This window comes from Plutella xylostella, chromosome 29 (assembly GCF_932276165.1).
Source record: "Plutella xylostella chromosome 29, ilPluXylo3.1, whole genome shotgun sequence".
NCBI classification, from domain to species: Eukaryota; Metazoa; Arthropoda; class Insecta; order Lepidoptera; family Plutellidae; genus Plutella; species Plutella xylostella.
Window position 1 is genome coordinate 10814060 of NC_064009.1, and position 20072 is coordinate 10834131.

Genomic DNA, 20072 nt, shown 5'->3' on the forward strand with positions numbered 1-20072 from the left:
ATGTCACTTTGACAATGACAATGACAAACATCACTCAAATGTCTGTCACTTTTATGTGTCCTTGTCAATGACGGAAGTACGTGATTGGTCCTTGCCACAAAATAAAGTTGAAGTTGAAGCTGATTGGTCCTTGTTCATGTCAAATTAATGTCATCCAACTTTTTTTTTTTAGGTTAGGCACAAATATATACTCTAAGTTAGGCAGGCAACGAAAATATTTTTATCCCAAGCCTCGACGTGACGTCACTCATACTAAAAATATTTTGAACTTTGAAATCAAAAAAATATATTAAAACATAGAAATATTAAGAAATAAAAAAATACGGGTCATCTAAATTTGTGATATCTCGTCGAAAATAAAATAAAATCGGTGAGCATTTTATTTGAAATGTTGTCAATTGTACTGATTTAGCTGTAAGTTTTCCTAATAAAGTAAAATAAAAATAAAAAATAAAATTATAATTTAAAATATCGTTCACTAGATGAGCCCACTTATAAACCTATTTGTTGTGACGAGCTCACCCATACACCTGGTTAATAAGTATGTGTGATGGTGAAGAGCCCACTTATAAACCTGGTTACTAAATCACTAAGTATGTTTGATAGTAAACAGCTCGTAGTCCCGCACAGTGAAGTAATAGTCCTGCGTGAGCGAGGCGCCGGCCTCCCCGTACGAGTGCAGGTTGCTGTAGCTGTCGCTGTTGGCGTGGCAGTTGGACGAGATCAGCAGGTCCGCGCCCGCGCCGAATATTGGGCCGCAACTGTGGGGGAATAATAGTTGTAGGTTATAGTTATAGTTATATGTGTATGCGGCAGAACTGTCAGGTTTGTGGTATCTACTGAAGATAAGAGGGAAATCATTAACAAGGGATTTTAGCATAGATTGATGGATTTATCAGCCTAGGAAACCCCATTATGTGGATGAAAGGTTGGATGAAGAATTATCCGAAAGAGTGTAGCTCTCTTTGGGACAGAGAGAACATTTATTATTCGATTTAAAAGATGAATTTATGCTTGGCGTAAACTAAACATTCATCGTAAGATATCGAGTACTAAACTATTTCAAACTAACTGGCGCCATATATGATTCTAAACATGAACTAATTAAATAGTTATTATAGTTTACGCGTTTGATTATTAGCTTAGGCCCGGGTCTCCTATTTACGCCGTAGGTCGCGTCCAGCGTCACGCCGTAGGCCGCGTCACGATGCTCACTATAGAAATGTACTGATGCGGTCTCCCTCACACGCCGACGTTGGCGCGTAGATGTAGTGAGCATCGTGACGCGGCCTACGGCGTGACGCTGGACGCGACCTACGGCGCGTAATAGGAGACCCGGGCCTTTTATAGTGTTCTACGCAACCAAATAAGTTTACATATAATGCAGCGCCGCTATCGGTAACATAAACACTCACTCGGCATGGTAGCACAGCGCGAAGGGTTTCTTCACGAGCGGGTGCTTCTCTGGTCTCTCTCCCAGTGAGAAGAGGAAGGCCCTCTCCGCCGGCTGGTAGCCGCCGCCCGCCCAGCCCACCTCCGCGTAGCCGCCCACCACGTCGCCGCGGGATAGCTGGGGGAGCGTACAGGGTGTTGATTATTGCACCTTCAGAACAGGCTAAATTATGGTTTTTAGTTCGCTTTGGAACTGGACTTTCGGACCTCTTCGTAGTCGATCACGTTGCCGCGCGATAATTGGGGAAAAATGTGAATAATAGTTTTCTGTAAATCCATAAAAATGTCTATAAAAAGTCCATATAAGAGTCTACATTCCTTTGTTCATTCACCTATAAACAATAATGTAATTTACGTCAGTTATACAGGGTGTAGATTTTTTCGAAGGTCATAAAGCAATCGTTGTTCAGACTGTAGATCCCCTGAAACACTCCCTTTCCCTTGATCCACTACTTACGGACCACCCTGTACACTGTACCCTGTGGTACCCGGCCGTTACCTGCACGAGCACGAGCACGGGCGCCACGTTGTCGGCGTGCTGGTGGAAGGCCTGCGCGGAGTAGCCGTGCGAGGACGCGCGGAACACCAGCTGCCACGACTGCTTGGGGGTGCCGCACCTGACCGGGGAGAATGGGAGACGTTTAACATATTGATGGTAACATAAACAAAATAGTACTAAGAGGTACTAATAAACACTGAACAGGTACAATAATACTACATATAATATAGCCGATATTGGGGTATGGACATGAAGATTGAAGAGTGCGTGTCGTTGTGACATCGTCCCTGTTGCGATTTTGCATTCTATGGACATATGAAGAACTATAATTCGTCTGATTATAGCTAAAAAAGAAGCACAGCTGTAAATGCAGAACGAGTTGCAAGAGCCGGCTTCTCTATACATTGAGCACTAAGGGACTGCGATAACCTATAACTATTATAATACCCATAACTTATAACTGTTATAATATCATCTTGACATGATATTCACGAGCTCTCTTCCACGATTTAGCCCTTTAGATAGCAGCAGCAAAAGGACAAATAATGTAATTCGTAACTAGGAAATGTTACCAGTTGTTGATGACGGCCTGGAAGGCGCTCTTGTCCTGCTGCAGGATCACCGACCCCGCGAACATGTTCACCGCCAGCCTGCAACACAAACATACATACATTACACTCACGTCTTGTTCTAATTTATCAAACAATTTATATTTAAAAAGGAGTAACAAATTCGCGTTCAGAATGTCGAAGTGGCGAATTGTTCACATCCACAGAGCGATCGAGAGAGACAGTGCGCGGAAGCGAAGCGATGGTAGGTACTCAGTCAAGTAAATATAATAGAGTCCGTGACTACGTCTGTTACTAGGTCGGTGTGTTTGTGGATATTGTCTCGCCACTCTACTCGTTAAGTGTAATCAGAATATCTTATCACTGTTCTTGAGTGTACTGACCTCGGCGTGGTCCTCGGGTCTGGGGCCGGGCGCGCGGCGTGGAGCGCGGCGCGGCGGTACCGCTCCAGCGACAGCTCCATGGGCACCGCGCCCGTTGGCTCCACTTCCTCCGCGAACACTGCGCTGTCTGGAAATTAGGAAAAATATGGATGAGGTAGCGGAGTCTTAACGCAGCCAAAACTTCAGCAATAAGTGCTTGTACAAGAAATAGAAAAGTGTAGCAGCATTATAGCATCTTTATAGCCTTTGTTATTAAATTAATGTACCATTGCGAAAATCTATGTCCGATTCCAACACAATATCTAAATTCCTGCGAGGGTTTAAATTGTCTTTTGGTTTTGCTACCAGACAACAGTCAGACATCAGAGATCCATACAGTGGATCTAGCCGCAGAAGCTTAGTACCTACTCGAGAAAAGTAACCTCGGAGCGTTGAATCCTGACAGGTGCCGGAGCTGTTGCACCTCACTTCCCATACTCAAAGAGTGTTTGTTTGGATCCACACTCGACACCATGTGGAAGGAGTAGAAGCCACTCACCAATGAGCAGCAGTCACCGCTCTCACTCACCAATGAGCAGCAGTCTCCGCTCTCACTCACCAATGAGCAGCAGTCTCCGCTCTCACTCACCAATGAGCAGCAGTCTCACGTGCGTCATGAGCGGCGCGAGGTGCTGCACGACGCGGGCTCGCTCCTCCTCGGTCCAGTGCGCGGTGGGCTGCGTCACGCCGGCGCGCTGCTTGCTCCACGCCAGCGCCGCGCGCCACACCTCCTCCTCTTCTAGGCAGAGCTGGAAGTATGGGTATAAGGCACAGGATTAGAGAACAATAGGGTGCATCGTATAGAACGTTAATCCATGGTTATGCTATGAATATCGACAAATAAATTGTAAAATTTTGCGTTGATTAAAATATTTGAATTTGTGGGCCCCGTTGTTTGTTTCAGATATTGATAAGCCTAGTCAGAGGCCTTCAGGCAGCTTAAAAACATCTGACAGTTGGGTGGCCCACTTACCCGACAACTCTATCAGAAGCTTAATTGTGTTGGGATCCGGCAACCCGCACTAGGCCAGAGTGGTGGACTAGGCCTAAAACCTTTCCGTCATAGGAAGGAGACCCGTGCCCCACCAGTGAGGATGTGATGGGTTGTGGTGGGAGTGCATGATGGGAGCCTTCTTAAATGACGAATCAACTACACTTTTAACCTCTAGAATGCCATGTGCCAGATCTGTCCCAACCCCCCTTGTCTGCCTAGTGACAGATCTGTCCCAAGAGCACTTCATCGCGATTTTTGTGATTTCAGTTATTTTTTTTTTTTGGTCTGTGCACCTTGGGCAGTCAGCGACTGACTGACTTGTAGCAGAAGTCAACTGGTTCCCAATTCCTATTCAACCCTGTGTTGAACCCAAAGCAAAATTTTATTCATTCAGTATGATTTTTTGATGAATATCAGTAATTATATTTGTTAAGGAGGCAATAATAGTCCACTTGCAAAGTGACTCGCTAGACTCTAGGCGCTAAGCAAGCCGCCTGCCTGTCTCTATTTTTAATATATAAGCAGTAAACTGATATTCTTAAGATACAAAGGACATTAAGAGGGACACCCTCCAGTCCTCTGGACAGACAACCTTTTACAGGTACCAGGTAGCCAATAGTCAATGCAAGTCTGAGGACCACACTTTTAGTAATGTGCAAATCAGCCAACTATTGTCCACTCCAAAACCTCTCTTTCCTAAGTGCTTCTCCTATATCACCATCAGCCTTGCTTAATTTAATGGTTTCAATACAAGACTATTTAGTTTATTAAATTACTAACAAAATCTGAAGAGATGAGCTTGATCAAGGCTTCTTTAGGCAGGTTCAGGAAGGCATTGGTCTTGACGCAGTCCGCCGCATTGTCCCCAATGAAGGATATACACCGCTCCATGAACGATGAGGCACTGTTGCCACCTGGAAACAGATTGGATGGTATTTAAATGCTTGTGTGTATTATAACCATCATTTCACATTTGTATTATGATAAATAACTTACTTTCTGGTCTTCATCATATTTATTAAGAGGTAGGAAATAGAAAAAGTTATCTGAAAGCTAAGACGGGAAATAAAAGATAATTTGGTTGTTGAGACACTTAGTTTATTGGAACCGTAGTGAAAGATCACAGAGTTTTTGAATGTGAACTGCTTATTTCAATAAACACTTAAAATAGAACGAAATTATCCATTTACTGGCTTTTCCATTTGTTAGGAATGACTGTCCTTTCCTTGTAAATACTTATTTACTATTTATAACCTAATCACACTTTCAGTTACACTGTAGCTCCAGGGTTGACGTTTTGAATTAAGGTTATGTTGTCTCCCTTCATCATAATTCTACCAATTTGTCTCCTATTCTTCGTCTTAATGTGGAATTCTTCGGCTTCATCCAAAACAATGTTCATGTATTCGTCAAACCCCACGATGTGGCCTTCGATCCTCAGATTCACGTTCTCGTAAAGCCAAATTTGAACTCGGCTTCGGTTTTGTAAATATCTGAAGATAAGGTTGATGGGCTGTACCATCACCTTCTGAACTTTGGGTGGGCCTTTGTAAGCCATTTTAAATTACTTATATCTTGAAATTAACAATTTTAGAAACAAAGCGGCAAACGCAAACCAGCAACGCTTGCTTTTTTGCTTTTCGTGAAAACGATGCCAAATTAAACGTCAAAATGTCAATATGGCGTCACTAGTGATGTGTTTAGTCTTAAATTTCCGGTTACGGTTTTTACTCAGAATAATAACAAGATTTTTAAAAATCCGTGAGAACTGCCCGATACAGCTAACTTTGCAACAGCAACAATAACTGCCATGTTTGGTTAGTTTTTTCGCCAAAGTTATTGCCGAATTTGCCTAAATTTTTGGCATTTGGTAAATATAGCAATCATCAAAATAACAAATACAAATAGTAAATACGAATAGCCAAGTGTGGTGCCAGCATAACCGAAACAAGTGCCAACACCAAATTTTGTGCCCAAAGTCCCTAAGTCCTAGGTACCCGAATTTACCGCTAACTATGGAACTAGGATAAGTAGGGCAACAATTTAAAAATTTAATTTTAATGTAATGAATGAATGACATACGCGGTAGGTGCGGTTCCTCATTCTTCTTCATTCATTAGATAGATAGAATATTCTTTATTTGTACACGCACATAAAAGTTACTACTTAATTATTTCTTACCTTTTAAAACATTTTTAAATGCAAATTTATGTATACGCGTTATTGCACCTCTGTCTCTGTACCGACTTACCGACGCATCGTTCTAAGAAAGTTATTTCAAATATCTACTACCCAAAACATTTACACATAAAATACCTACAAGTAAAATATGACAAAAATAACAAAAAGTGTGCGATGGCCGGGAATCGAACCCGGATCAACTGCTTGGAAGGCAACTATGCTGACCATTACACCACCATCGCAGCTGATATCGTAGCCGAAATAGTAGTTCTTTTGCCATACCCGGTCTATCTTGAATTTCCATAGCTGCAGCCAGCAAAGTACAAGCACTCTCTACGCTCAAAGTGGATGTAACATGATCTTCACAAGCAGCTCGAAGATCTTCGACTCCCAAATCAGCTGCTAAAGTCATCATCTCGAACACGCCCGAATCTTGCAGCAATAGCTATTAAAAAACAAAAATTAATTTTATTTATAAGATACCAAAAAATATAAGCCCAAAATAAAGTAAATAAATAAAATGAACAAACTGATTCATTTAATAAAATATAGTTGAAACAGCGCCATCTACTGACCTTTCCCGTATACACGTACTGTATGAACAAGCGGAACGTCTCTGGCTGCACGTGCGGCATGCGTATCGGTGTGGGCTGGCCGCCGCCAGGGGGCGTCACTGTACAGCCAGGGATGCGGCACACTTCCCCACGCTTCATGTTTTGAAAACTTTTGCATCTGAAAAAAAAACTTTGTATAGGTAATAGTTACATAAGATACACAAAAATTACAGTTTTACAAGTCAAACTCAAAGTGCATACACTTTAACACCAAGGTGAAGTATCTAACTTAGTAAGTTTTGTAAAATTTAGAAATTACTTAGGTAATTGATACATCATTAATATTATAATAACATTACAAGCAGTACTTATAGCCGTTTTGATTATTTTTATAAAAAATATAGAAAATATCAATTCACCATTTCAAAAATCGATAATCTATAGTGAAGGAATTTTAAGCTCCTCTACGAAAGCTTACAGCGAGAGGCTTTGTAGAAAACTTTAGTCGCAAAGTTCAAGTTACACAGCAAGTTGTAAGTTATGCACTAACTTTAAGTTCGAGGGGCACTAGAGATAGGAGGACCTTGGAGACCGGGGATGTCGAGCCCTAAGTTATTTATTCATTTGCTTACAAGAAAAAACAAGAATCATGCTATTTAAAAAAAAATAAGGAACTATATACCATTAATCAATAACCCTGCAAAATATTCAATGATCCACTACAACCCTTAATAAACCCGTATTAAACGAATCCCATAAGCACCTGGAAAGTTAAAATCGATTTGATACCGAGTGCATCTTGCTGCAACATGGCGGGAGGGGGTAAATCAAATTAGTTTCAGCAGCCGGAGGCGCATGTTGCCGCACCGACCTGGGAACAATGCCGGAATACTGGGGAATACCCTTTCCATGTCACTGTTTTAATTAACTCCGCATCGGATTACAGTGCCAACTCTATCCCAACCACCTCGTGCTTGTACTTTACTAGATTAATCAAGTCAGCCTATGCGGGTGTGGCAGTATTAAACAAGATTCAAACGACAATACGATGGAAGAATGAAATTAAAATTGTAAATAGTAGAATAAGCCCTGGATCATGGTTCCTGTCATCGGGCGATGCCCGCACGCGTTGCTAGACCAGAAATGATTAACTTGTTCACGTGTCGCGTGCAGATGTCCGATGTCCCGCTAATTGACAGCCCCATTTAGCCATCGCCAGCGGCGCCGTCAGCAAATATTCGATTTTCAATATGGGGGAAACCTATCGGAAATATCTACCATGAAATACCTTTATTTAGAGTCAACTTCCTTAGCTTACAAACCGAGAAATTTGCTATTACTTGAGTGTTTATTTTATTGTTTAGTTAGCTCTAAGTACTTAAAATGTTTAATAACAATATTAATGATGGATGACTGAGCTTTTCCGAAACCCGCAGTGTTTAATGAAACTTGTCTCTGCAGCCGAAGCAGATTAATAACGTTGAGTGAAATTCACACCACAGATACCCAGCATACTTATAGTGGAAGGCAAACCCAATTTGTGGTGCTCTCAGCCGACTGGCCATGATTGATGACCCTGGTACCGCAGCCGTCACTCGCGCGACACTCGGCTGACACACAATCTGCATGATCACGATTAATAGCGACGCCGCAGCCTGCGCCTGCCTCTGATGTCCTGGTAATTAATCACAACATCCTCCGTTAGCCTTCCTTATTTTAAACAACAAAATCAGGTCAGATTTAATGTGGAAGATATGCGAGATTACGCTAACGAAGGTCTAATGAATTTGCTAAAAGCAAAAGAACTGCGTCCAACGAAACGAACACTGTCAATAGCACACAAAAATGCAATTAAACATTTCAAGGGGCTGCTGGTTTATCTCGTTAGCTAATTCCAGCTACATCCATTTACCAGCGTTTCTGTAAAGAACGTAACTACCTACCTATGTACTGAGAAAAGTGTTACTTTTCAACGATCACTTACAGCATTGGAGTAAATGCTATTTTTGTTTGTGCCATTCCGCCTTTCTATACGGTACCAGGCGCAGGGTAATCAACACGCGTCTTCATAGCCACATTCACTGAAAGCTTCAGAGCAAGACAATTACAGACATTTGCCATTTCTTTTGCAGAATCAAAGCGTATTCATGGCGTTGCGTGGTATTTGATTGGTGTTATTGAAACCTCGGTTACTATTATGTACTAGGTAGGGTAGATATGAGTAATTTCCATGATTTGAATTGGCTTCATTTCCATGTCCATGACCATCTTATCTGTCAACTACTTCAAAATACCTTCTGTAATTATCGTGAAAATAATGACAATACACGGGTCGAGAAAATAATAGATTCTAGCAAAATATTACAAGAAGCTTGCAGCAGCCGTCACTAGCAGGCGTTGCATGGGGCGGGGTCCAATTTGCGGTTTCCTGAGAGTCGTGAGAGAACTGTCACCACAGTATGAGGGCCCGGACACTGCAGACCACGGCGTAGCTAGATATTGGGAGTCTTTGTGAGAGTGTTTAGGTGACATCCTATCTTGGGGAGTGACACTAACGACCATACAAGCTACGACCTATAAGTTTTTTTCCATCCTATTAGGCAGTATATAATGATTAAGTGTTAAGACGGTATAAGCTTAAATTTAGAAGGCTTAAATTACTCATCAGATTAAGTATACAGTTACTTATTTATATATTTTTTTGCATAAATTCAGTAGTGTCCGGCGAAGACTTTAGTGAATTTGAATAATATTCAGTCAGTTCTGCAATTCTTCAGCCACCGTCGCGCAGCGCTGTGCGAAGTTAAATAAATTTAAACTTGCTTTTGTTATTTAAAGTGTGTTTCACGGGCTTTGCTTGTGTACGCATTGTTACGTTTCGCATTATTCGCGTGATTTTAATTTACAGACTTGTTGGTTTATTTTGTTTACTGTTAACATCGGAACAAGAACTTTTGTAGAGACTGCATATGCATAGGTAGGTACATTGTCATTTGTAAACAGCAGATTTTACGTAAACTTTTAATTGTGTGTGCTGTGCCGCCTGTGAGTCCTGCCTGTGACTGACTTTCTAAAACAAAGTTTCATTATTTCTACAGTGAGTAACTTGTACGCAACAAAGCTTTTACTTCCATTCGTGATGGCGTCGGTTCTGCTCGTGCGTCCGCCGTTCTGCCAGAGAAGCTTTATTGAATTGGAAGCCGGAGTTATAATGACAATGACAACGCTGCGCCGTCTGTTTGTTCCCCGAGCTCTCCGCAGGTGCAACTGTAACTGAAATGCGCTTCCGAATTTCGGCGCATTGTTTTTTTGTTGTAAATCGGTTCGGAACTTCTCTCATTTGTCGCTGCGTGTTCCGACGGCGTGTGTTCTAATTTACGAACAGCAAACTGCACATTCTTCGGCTTATCTCATGTTTTCGCAAGTATGCAATAAATTCAGTTAGCGAGCACGTCGCGCGGCCCGTGACGTCATCAATCACCCCCCACCCCCCTCCAGTTGTAATTAAGCCCCAAATTATCCCAAGCTCAGCTCCACGTTCGCAGGTATCAAAGGGTTAATGAATTGTGTTCATCGAGTTTACTGAAACGGATGTTTTCCGACACTAATGTTTACCTCTTTTATCACTTTAACGGCTACATAAACATCAACAGTTTGCATAAACGGTGACAGTGTTACTGTTTCACGATGCAAATGCATTGAAAAGACTATAAAGTAGAATTTGCATTCCGCCATCTTGGCTCGTCCGCGTAATGAGTGAGGAAATGTAAATGATTATGGGTAAAGTGTTTGCTTATCGCCGCCGTGCTACGCGCAAGTTGGAAGATTGATCGCCGCAACTCGGAACTCGCTTGTTACGTCGGTACTCGGTGCTGAAACTTTTAAAATTAATCATAAACTGATAGAACAGCGGCGGACGCCAGCTGGGGCGGTGAGGTGATTACTTACACGTTAGCTTCAGCTAGTGAGGCGATTAGTGGTAGCTTTGCATATAGCTATTTCAGTTATTTGTATGAAATTGTATGGAAATGGATGAAACCTCCCCGAATGACTTATCGTTACGTTTGTTTACACATAATTATATTGCAGGCTACAGTCCGCATCTGACGCTGATCAAACTGGCTAGTCCTTTCACACCCATATAATAAATTATACTTACTTATCTACAAAACATATTCAGAAAATATTCCTAAGTACACCAATGGGATCTTAATAAATAAGTTACAGACAACAACTTTACTGACTAGCAATAGCAACCGCCAACTAGTACAAGTAGCTACACATAGGGAGAAAGAGGAAGAAATAAAACATCATATAAGTAATAAAAAGTATGAATGGCTGTCAAGAAAGTATCGTCATATATCAGAAAGAGCCAAGTTCGCAACCCGCACAAATAGCGAGTTACGCTTCCAATTTACTTTTTAACAAAATATATTTCTGTGTGCCGATCCGCCCAAACTTTCCGCATAACTTGGCTAACTTCATTGCGAACTATTTCTTTGGCCCGCGTCCCCCGGCCGTATGCTTTGAGTCGCCATCCATTTGCATGCAAATTAAATACGACCCTATTCTTTTGCCCTATGTTTTTGATCTGAATAGATTTTTACGACAAATCTGCGGTCTTACTTACTTTGCCTTAGGTTTTCGTACCAAATGTTGTCGACTTCTGAATATTCATATTATTTTGTTGCGCCCTCTATAATGGTATTTTACAAAGTATACAACAGATGGCAGCACCAGTTTCAAAATTTGAATGAAAATGAAATGAATGCCTGCAAATGTGAGGCAATAAGAACAGCAATGAATTTTAATTTTACACTAGGCGCATTAGGGGCCTTTGAACGCGCTTCATCGAGCAACATTATGTCGTATTCTCGGTTCATGAATTTAGTTCACAAGTTGCAAATTTTCGCGCTATGAAAGACTGCGATCCGCCCCTGTATAATCGCCTCCCTTCCAGCCAATGTTTTAAACAATTTAATGGCTGACTGCCGAAGTTTAAGAAATAAAAAGCATTTTAAATTGTTCAGACTAATAATCAAGCCGTATTTTACTTTCGACTTTTCTAGGACGTGTGATTTGCACTATTGCAATCTAGATTTGGGAGCATCCTTCCTTACCATACTTAGTTGTTACAAGCTGGGGCGCGATTCACATCTCAACCGAAATATTTGTAAAGCGATACGAACGAGTTACGAGATGAAATCCGCAATGTTTAAAAACGCGATTCATAGCACACATACTTTGATCTCGTTTTCATATCGCTAGTTCGTATTTGGATGGCTTGAGTGAAATGAATGAAACTATATTTTTTTTAATTGCCATGCAAAAATTATAAATACTACCACTAATTGTTTTAAATAATTTTGTTCCTACAATATATTTTGTTGGAATTAGTGTCGATAGCAAGTATCAAGAAACCGCTTTTTAATTCAACGTTGAAGAAATTCATAACCTGTGGCACTTTTGACAGCCTCCATGTTTTCTCCATAAAAACATTGATTTTCTTTGCTCATTTTCGTGTCAACGTAGTTTTTTTGGAAAATAAGAAGAAAGGAAGTTTAACTTATTTAGAGAAATACGACTGAGACATGTAAGTATCAATGTATTAACCTATTTTTTTTGAAATATAAATGTTACCGGTTGTAGTCAAGAAGGTATTGTAATTTACGATGTATCCAATTTCTGTTTTGAATTGTTTTAGAAACACAAGCAGCAGCCGATGTGCTTGAGTAGCAGAAGGAGCAACTGCGTTGTGAGAGGGCCACGGCTTCAGCCCTCACAATGATAGCTGACTAGCTGAAGTAATGAACAGACAGGCTGCAGTCAATGAGAGGCTTCTTGAGGAGGGGTTCCTCATATGGAAAAAGGTAGGTTATTCCTAAAGGTTTGGCTAAATAATAGAATAGAATTTAACTTCATTGTTACCCCAATAATGTCTTAGGAAAACTGGTGTTGAATATTTATGTTACAGCGTAGTTTTGTTTAGTATCTGTCTGTAATTTTTTAGAAGAATATCATACTGAACTTTTCATTTTGTCTTTTCTAGGCTAATGAAAGGAACAATCAAGACCAGACTTGAAGACCAGACAAAATAATACGTATACATAATTTATATCGGAATAAGTACAAAATATTTTTGTAGGTATATGTTTTAACTATAAATTGAAAATCCACAGATTTTAGCGGCGACGCAGTTGCGCGACCAGTGAAGCTCTGGCTCCGCGACCGGCGAGGAGCGCGCGGTCCCGCGGCGCTGCTGCGGCTGCTGCGCGGCAGGATCCCGTCCCTGCGCATGCGCCTGGCCTTCAATGACCTCACGCCTCTCTTCTTTAATCTTTGATTGCCATTATCTGTAGCTTTATTAAGTGGTAAAGGGACCTAATTACTACCTACCTATATTTTTTTAGTATTTGTGATAATTCATAGAATTTATTAGTTCTATCAATAAATAAAATATACATGCATTACAATGTGTTTAATTCATTAACTTACAATTTGCACACTGAGGGAATGTGTATGCTTTCGGTTAAAATATTCTTCCTCATTCTGCGAGGGCCTCAGGGCAAAACCCACCCCAATCAAATAAATATCACTAATACAAGCTTACTATAAAGGAAAATTACGAATTCTGTAAAGATGGAAACGTATCTCGTAGGGACGGCTGTCCGGCTGAAAAATGGCTTGAAGATCTTGGAGAGATGCGTACAAGGTCAATTTCACTTTTAGCAGTATTTTCTGAAAACGATCTAACAATTTCACCCTTTTCTTCGAAAGTTTAAAATCGCTAAAACGTCAAAATATGACAGATAAGCGATATCAAAAAGTTCAACAAAAATGACATGAATCGCGTCATTCTCCATTCCGTTCATTCATTTTGCGATCTCGAAACGATCTTACTATGTAGCTTGTTTTAAGTGCCATGTGAATCGCAATTTCATAGCTCGTTCGTAAAAATCTGAAAACGAGATGAAAACGAAGTTGTTTTTTGTGACACGAATCACCCTCCTGGTCAAACTATGATCAAACTAAACCTCCTTTTTTGAAGCCGTAGTATAATATGCATAATTTCAACAGTACCCTCATCTCCCGTATGGTCTAGTGGCTAGGATACCTGGCTTTCACCCAGGAGGCTCGGGTTCGATTCCCGGTACGGGAAGTACCTTTTTGTATTTTCTTACCTTGCCAAAAGTATAATTTTGTGTGCATAAACTTTTTCTTCTGCAGTTCCAAGTATGAAAACTAGATCAGCGGAATCTTGATCTTCGGAGAGTCTCTGAAGGTCTCGCAGTAGGCCGGGCAGGCCCGCGCGCTCCACGGACGCGGTGCAGCAAGTGCCGGTCACACGAGAAGACATTTTACCAATAGGTATTTACCGAATACAATCACCCACAAAAGTCTCTAATAGTAATGTTACATTTGTCGAAAAAATACAGTGAAAATCAAACAGTTCAATACAAAATACACTTCATAACAAACAAAGCACGAAATTCACAGGACAAATCAAATAAAACTACACCCTAGTGTGAATTCAAGAACCATAGCACCTTATTTCCAGTCAAAATCACGGGTTATTCACTATAGTTTTGTTTTTGGAGCTTGTAAACATAACCTCACTGACAGATGAACTAGAAACTTGAACCCGCTTACCTACAAACTAACCATAGTAAGCCAAGAATCATCAAATTCCTGCAAAAAAAGTAAGTTCAAACAAAACTGGTTTGGGTCTTGGGATTTTGCCGGCGCAAGATGATCATTGAGTGAAAGAGATAAAAGTTATACTTGTTTCTTTCTTTTATTATTGCTGCGAGATATGTTCTATATTTTCACCTCATATAGCATCTGCCTCCGTGGCGCAATTGGCTAGCGCGTTCGGCTGTTAACCGAAAGGTTGGTGGTTCGAGCCCACCCGGGGGCGATTCTTTTGCCATATTTTGGTTTGTAATATTTAGTACCTAACTTTTTTTTATTTCGTTATTTTTTTTTTCGTTTAGTGTTACTACCTACGTTTGTTAAATAAAACATATTTTTATACTATTATTTACGTTTATTTAAACTAAGTAAATGATAATTCTGATCTTGAAAATGAAAATGAAAAGCGTTTATTTTACTAGCACCAAATAAATAAATTACATTACAATTAAATGATAGCATTATGGTGGAGAATTACAATGTAAGTAGGTAAATCTTCTATTGGACTATGCTTTGTAGCTACAAAATACCATTGTCTGAATAATTTAAAGTAGGTATCCATCGAAAACTTAACCCTTCAGGGCATGTAGTAGGCACCACACCATAGGCATAACGCCTATGGCGGCCGGTTAGACCGGGCTTGCTCAAATTGCGAATTTGTGACAGGAAAGGGAAGTGCAGCCGGCTGCCGACGTTGTGTTGGCAGCACTGACAGACAGTTCGGAAATTACCACCCGTCACCACTGCGAGGAGTTACTGAACGAAGCATTTTGGGACCCAAGAATCGGCTATTGATTGTTGTGAGCCTTTTGATATGTTGCAACATATCAAAAGGCTCACTCACTCATCAATGGATTTCTGATATGTTTCAAGCACTGCGAGCGTTTGTAAAGTCTTCTCGGATGTGACTTTTTGACATTTCCCTTGCGCTGATAAGAAGAATTGAATTCACATGAAATATATATTATATTCTACATATGTAGAAAATAGAGATGACAGTACTTAACGTAAACGATTTATCTCAAAGTAGGAACTGAAAAGGGAAAATCTGAAAAGGGCAGATTACAGTTTAAGACTTAGACCTACCACTGTTATCAGAACTGTGGTAATATTAATGGCTTACGTAATATTACAATGATATAGCGGTGGAAGCCTGGCCCGAGGCCGGAAGTCGACATAAATCAGCAGCATATGCAACTGCGCCGTCGCATTTCCACTCCATGGACCATGAATGTGGAGCCGTTGGCAGATAGATGACAAGCGCAGACTTCCGCCGCCATCTGTCGACCGAGGCCAGCCACCATTCTGCTCCTGGAGGGTTACTCTATACTGACTAAAAACGAACGAACGAGAGCTGTCGTGCAATCGGCACGTTTAATACAACGAGACAGAGGCGTGGCTCGCACAACAGTTCTCCAAAACTTAGTTTTTCGTCATATAGAGTGACCCGCCAATAATCGGCTGGATAAACTTAGAATGTGGTCGGGTATTTACCCGCCTAGGTTCTTCCGGTCTGCAAAGTTGACTGGACGTGAACAAACACTGTTATCTTAAGCGTTTCAATGAGCAATACTGTTTGTGTTGGAATTGAATTGGGAATTTGTTATTAAGTTTAGATAGTTTATGAGAGTTGGTCTGTATTTGATATGACTGTGATAGGCAGATCTAACTGATTTAACCACTATGAGCTTAAACACATAGTTTGTTTAACTGTTGATAGTAAATAGATTTGGTACCAATACATTTTCTACATAACAAATAATAGGTCAGACAAGTTCGAGACGGAAGGCGGTGAGTTCGAGAAATCCACGCACATTAATTACAATCAATCATTAGGAAAAAGCTTGTTTACCCAGATTTCCCGCCCTTACCTAACTTATGGGCATATGTGTTCAACGTTGTTTGTTATTGCCTCTTATAACGGTCTGGCTGACGGATATATTATTTCGTTTAGTCTGTTTTGTGTGAACGTCGCAATACATTAGTTCTCGCTAGATTTATGTCGTGTTCTTTGCTTTTGAGCCACCAACTCATCTATTCTAGAATTTGCTTCCTAAGGAACAAGAGCTAAATTTCCTTGTCATTATGGCATAAAGTGTGGTGGTAAAGAGTATTGGCTTCAGTAGGTAGGCCAAGGATGTCTATCAAACGGATGGTTTGTTTTCACTTGATCTAGCCCGATTCGTGTAAAAATCTTTATGGGGCTGGAGCTATTTGATGACTTGTTAATGGGTTTTCTTTGAAATATTTTCAGTTGGAATTTATGAACTTAAAAGTGGTTCTGGGTTTCAATGACTGTTTCACCGTATTTCAATAGATTAACCTGAAAAATTAATTTATATTGAAGTAAATGACGTGGTAGGTTCGCTACTGGCAATATATTTTCGGAAATAAATAAATAATAATCTTTATTGAAAACAAGCAGAGTAAACACAAAGCATGAAAAAACACCCATGATTCCTAATTTGATTAAGTTAAGTGGTAGGTATTTATAAGTAGGTAGGCAACTTTCGTGTTATCTTCCTGTTTGATTTAAATAATCGTAAATGAAACACGTGTTAACAAATATCGACAGAATATTTCCGATTAGAATAGAAATAATCCGGCATTGATACTTTATCGGAGCGCAGGAAGCCTAAATAAACTGTAACTCTTATCTGTCGCCTGACAATGATTGATAATGTTGACACAAGCGACCTACATAACATCGATACGGATTAAATTTGATTTTTCTTGTAAATATCACTGTTATTGCCATGTTATTGCTAACTGAAATAAGCCTCCAAATCAAATTAGGTGGATATTAAATAGAGACGATAGATTTTACAAGATATTTAGAAGCTTACATAAATGTAATCTCATTGATAGCGATAATATTAAAGTGTTATACCTAATGAGAGTTATTTGTTTGATTCAATTTGACCCAAAACTTGAATCAGTCTAGCTTTGTTACAGCCAAGGCAGCGGCTGCTCCCTTAAGGTACTTAAAACCTGAGCCCCAAACAAATAGCTATAGAGTGGGCACCGGCACAGAGATTCGCAATTAGAGCACAAAAGAATCAATTATAGGAGCACTTCGCGTAGCGGTGGCGGCGCGGCGGCGGCGCGGCGGTGGCAAAGGATAAAGAAAACAATATCGCAGTCGCACCGCTTATGCTCCGCTCTTCACTTGCAGAGCCTTACCTTGCGATATGCACGCCTTGGGATGACTAGAAATGACAGGGAGAGTAGAAAAATGTAAACTACCCATTCAAAATACTTATCTAATATGAGATGATGACTCATTGCCAGATTTATCAGAAATTGAACTAGAATAGCTGGTCTACATTTTGCTATTAATTGTATTTACTTATTAAGAGGTTTAAACCATGAGCGTATGTAAGTTCAAATCTTGATGAACCTCCAATAACTAAGGCTAACCAAATATAAACATTTTCTATCTAGAAATATGCTGCAGTTAGCAATAAAATTAATTACCATGAAAAATCTTTATTCTCAAATTCACATCCATCAACCTCCATCAGTTTCGAAGGCTCCGAGTAACCATGCCCAGTTTACACCAGCATTCATGTACCCATCGATCTCAATACTCCAATTCCCCCTATTGCCAGGTCTGTCCATTCCTCAGCCGCCGCCGCCGTCGTCGCGAGTTCGGCCCTCGTCTCTTTGAGGCGCAGATCAAAGCAACACACGCGCTTCTATTAGCCCTGATTACGACGGCGCGCCACTCGACCGGGCTGAGGACGCCTATTCTAACGTTTTTGCCAGGAAACTATCACGGAGGTTTGGGATAAATAGCTAGATATATTTTTTTCTTGTACGGGTACAGTATAGGGTTTTTAAATATGTACTTACAAAATTTACATATGTGTAAATTAATGCTTGTAATAAGTACTTAACTGAAAGAAATACAATATGTGGAACATTGTAGTTAATTGCGGTAAAACATGGAGGCTGTAAAAACAACATAGTAAGTACCTCTACACATGCGTAGAGGTTCCTCTCCGTATTTCTTATTTACTTGATTATTTTCAGACACACTCTTACACAAAGTCCTCCTATAAGACAATTAAACAAAATTTCAGTATCATCACAAAAATCTGTAAATTCTTCAAAAAACTAAATGTGGTCTCCCAGACTCGGGGCCCGCGCTCCCGCCCGCATTGTTCGCGGCCGCGCGCGGGTTAAGACGCGCTTCTGCAGTTTTAATTAGCTTTGATAGCGTAACCGTTGCCGAGCGAGTTTGTTTTTTTCTGTTTTATCAACTGCTAGGTAGGTACCAAAAATGTACAATAAGGAGGTAAATATTTTAAAAAAGTAAGGTTCCAGCAGAAATAGCACGTAGCACTTTCGTAGGTACTTACCTACATAATTTAAGAACCTTTGTAGGTTCAGCTGAGAATAAAACTAGATAGTTACTTATTCCATGAAATTCCGTTTCAATAATATAATAGTTACAATAGGTATGCCGATGACGCATGCCGCCTAACAATAACTTAATTTTTCATATAACAATAGGGAATATGCAAGTGGTTCAAATAAAGGTCAAATATTATTTATAATAAACTTTGTTGTTTCATAACTACGACTCCATCATTATTTTTGATTATAATTTATTTTTGAGCAAGTAAATAAAGTTGAAAAGTACAAAAAAACTTCGGTAAATTCTAACTTCCGAGAAACGTCACCCATTTTCTTAGGGCGGATGTGACGTCATAATCCTTTATATATCAATCTCAGAATAATAACTTCTTTGCGTTTGCGTATAGTTAAATAAATGTCAAGTGTAAACAAAGAAATGTTAATGTCACCGAGTATTTGTGATGCTCGTTGTGATCAGATACGATGGATCACATAAAAATTCTTCCAATACGAGTAGATCCTAGCCTCCTATAACCTCTCCACTTCTTGTTTGATATGCTTGTTTGTTTGCAAAGTTTAGGACTTTTTATATTTTTTGTTGGTAGTGTACGGGCTGCCACTAGTTGTTCTATTGTAATGAGGCGTAAACAGCCATTCGCTAGTCAACGAGCCACTCAAATATGCTCCATATTGCAACACAATAAAATTAAATTTGTATTGTAAGTATTATGACATGAACATGACACAAGTTGCTCTTTCTACTTTTAGGTTATGGCAGTCGTTAGTATATTTCAAAATTTGTTATTTTTTTCTAAATTAAGTTATGGAAGAATTCTCGTAATCAGAAGAACTGGACACATTAAATTTATTACGCAGTATGAACGAGTAAACTGTGGCCAGCTGCGGAAAAGGACAGCAAAGACTATTGAAAAGTCGAGAGCCGTGTGCCCAAATATTAGGGAATATGCATATATTTTTATACTCTTATTCGATAGTTTAGATCTTTGAGATATGCACAATGGTTCCATTCAAGAGAGCCAGGTGCAGGTTCTTACACCTCCACAGATAATAGAATAGAATGTCCCACTAACCCTAGTCTCTCTTACTGAGAACCAAAGTTACAGTAAGTACTTACATACAATACAAATATTACTTTATATTCATATTGCCATAATAGCGTAATATTGTGTACAAAGGTCCTCTGGTTTGCGCGCTCCCATATCAAAAGAGCTACTAGCAGCTATTTACGAGCTCCCATTACAAAACAGCCACTGGTCACACTTTATTACCATTACAAAACAGCCACTGATCACACTTTATACACTTCCTTTTTCGTTTGTTACCATG

The 20072-nt window shown here is 40.0% G+C and overlaps 2 protein-coding genes and 3 non-coding genes across 7 annotated transcripts; 2 read left to right on the forward strand and 3 right to left on the reverse strand.

The window, feature by feature from the left end:
- Positions 1-402: 402 nt before the first annotated feature.
- On the reverse strand, positions 403-18465 carry LOC105389031 (BTB/POZ domain-containing protein 19). 3 transcript variants are annotated; one of them, XM_048631719.1, is made up of 10 exons: positions 18342-18465; positions 6693-6849; positions 6400-6562; positions 4717-4850; positions 3532-3691; positions 2904-3030; positions 2524-2601; positions 1952-2069; positions 1416-1570; positions 403-761 (listed from the first exon to the last, which is right to left on the reverse strand). In XM_048631719.1, exons 2-10 carry the CDS (start codon positions 6828-6830, stop codon positions 590-592), a joined length of 1245 nt encoding a protein of 414 aa, XP_048487676.1. In that variant the 5' UTR covers positions 6831-6849; positions 18342-18465; the 3' UTR covers positions 403-589. The 3 variants fall into 3 exon arrangements, with proteins under 3 accessions (XP_048487676.1, XP_048487674.1, XP_048487675.1); XM_048631717.1 differs by lacking the exon at positions 18342-18465 and adding an exon at positions 13853-14506; XM_048631718.1 differs by lacking the exon at positions 18342-18465 and adding an exon at positions 8205-8531.
- On the reverse strand, positions 5013-5565 carry LOC105389030 (probable small nuclear ribonucleoprotein E). The gene has a single exon (XM_011560086.3). It carries the CDS (start codon positions 5492-5494, stop codon positions 5207-5209), a length of 288 nt encoding a protein of 95 aa, XP_011558388.1. The 5' UTR covers positions 5495-5565; the 3' UTR covers positions 5013-5206.
- Positions 6288-6359, reverse strand: Trnag-ucc. The gene has a single exon. It is a non-coding gene; the product is annotated as a tRNA-Gly (tRNA).
- Positions 13759-13830, forward strand: Trnae-uuc. The gene has a single exon. It is a non-coding gene; the product is annotated as a tRNA-Glu (tRNA).
- Positions 14516-14589, forward strand: Trnan-guu. Its single transcript has one exon. It is a non-coding gene; the product is annotated as a tRNA-Asn (tRNA).
- Positions 18466-20072: the final 1607 nt, after the last annotated feature.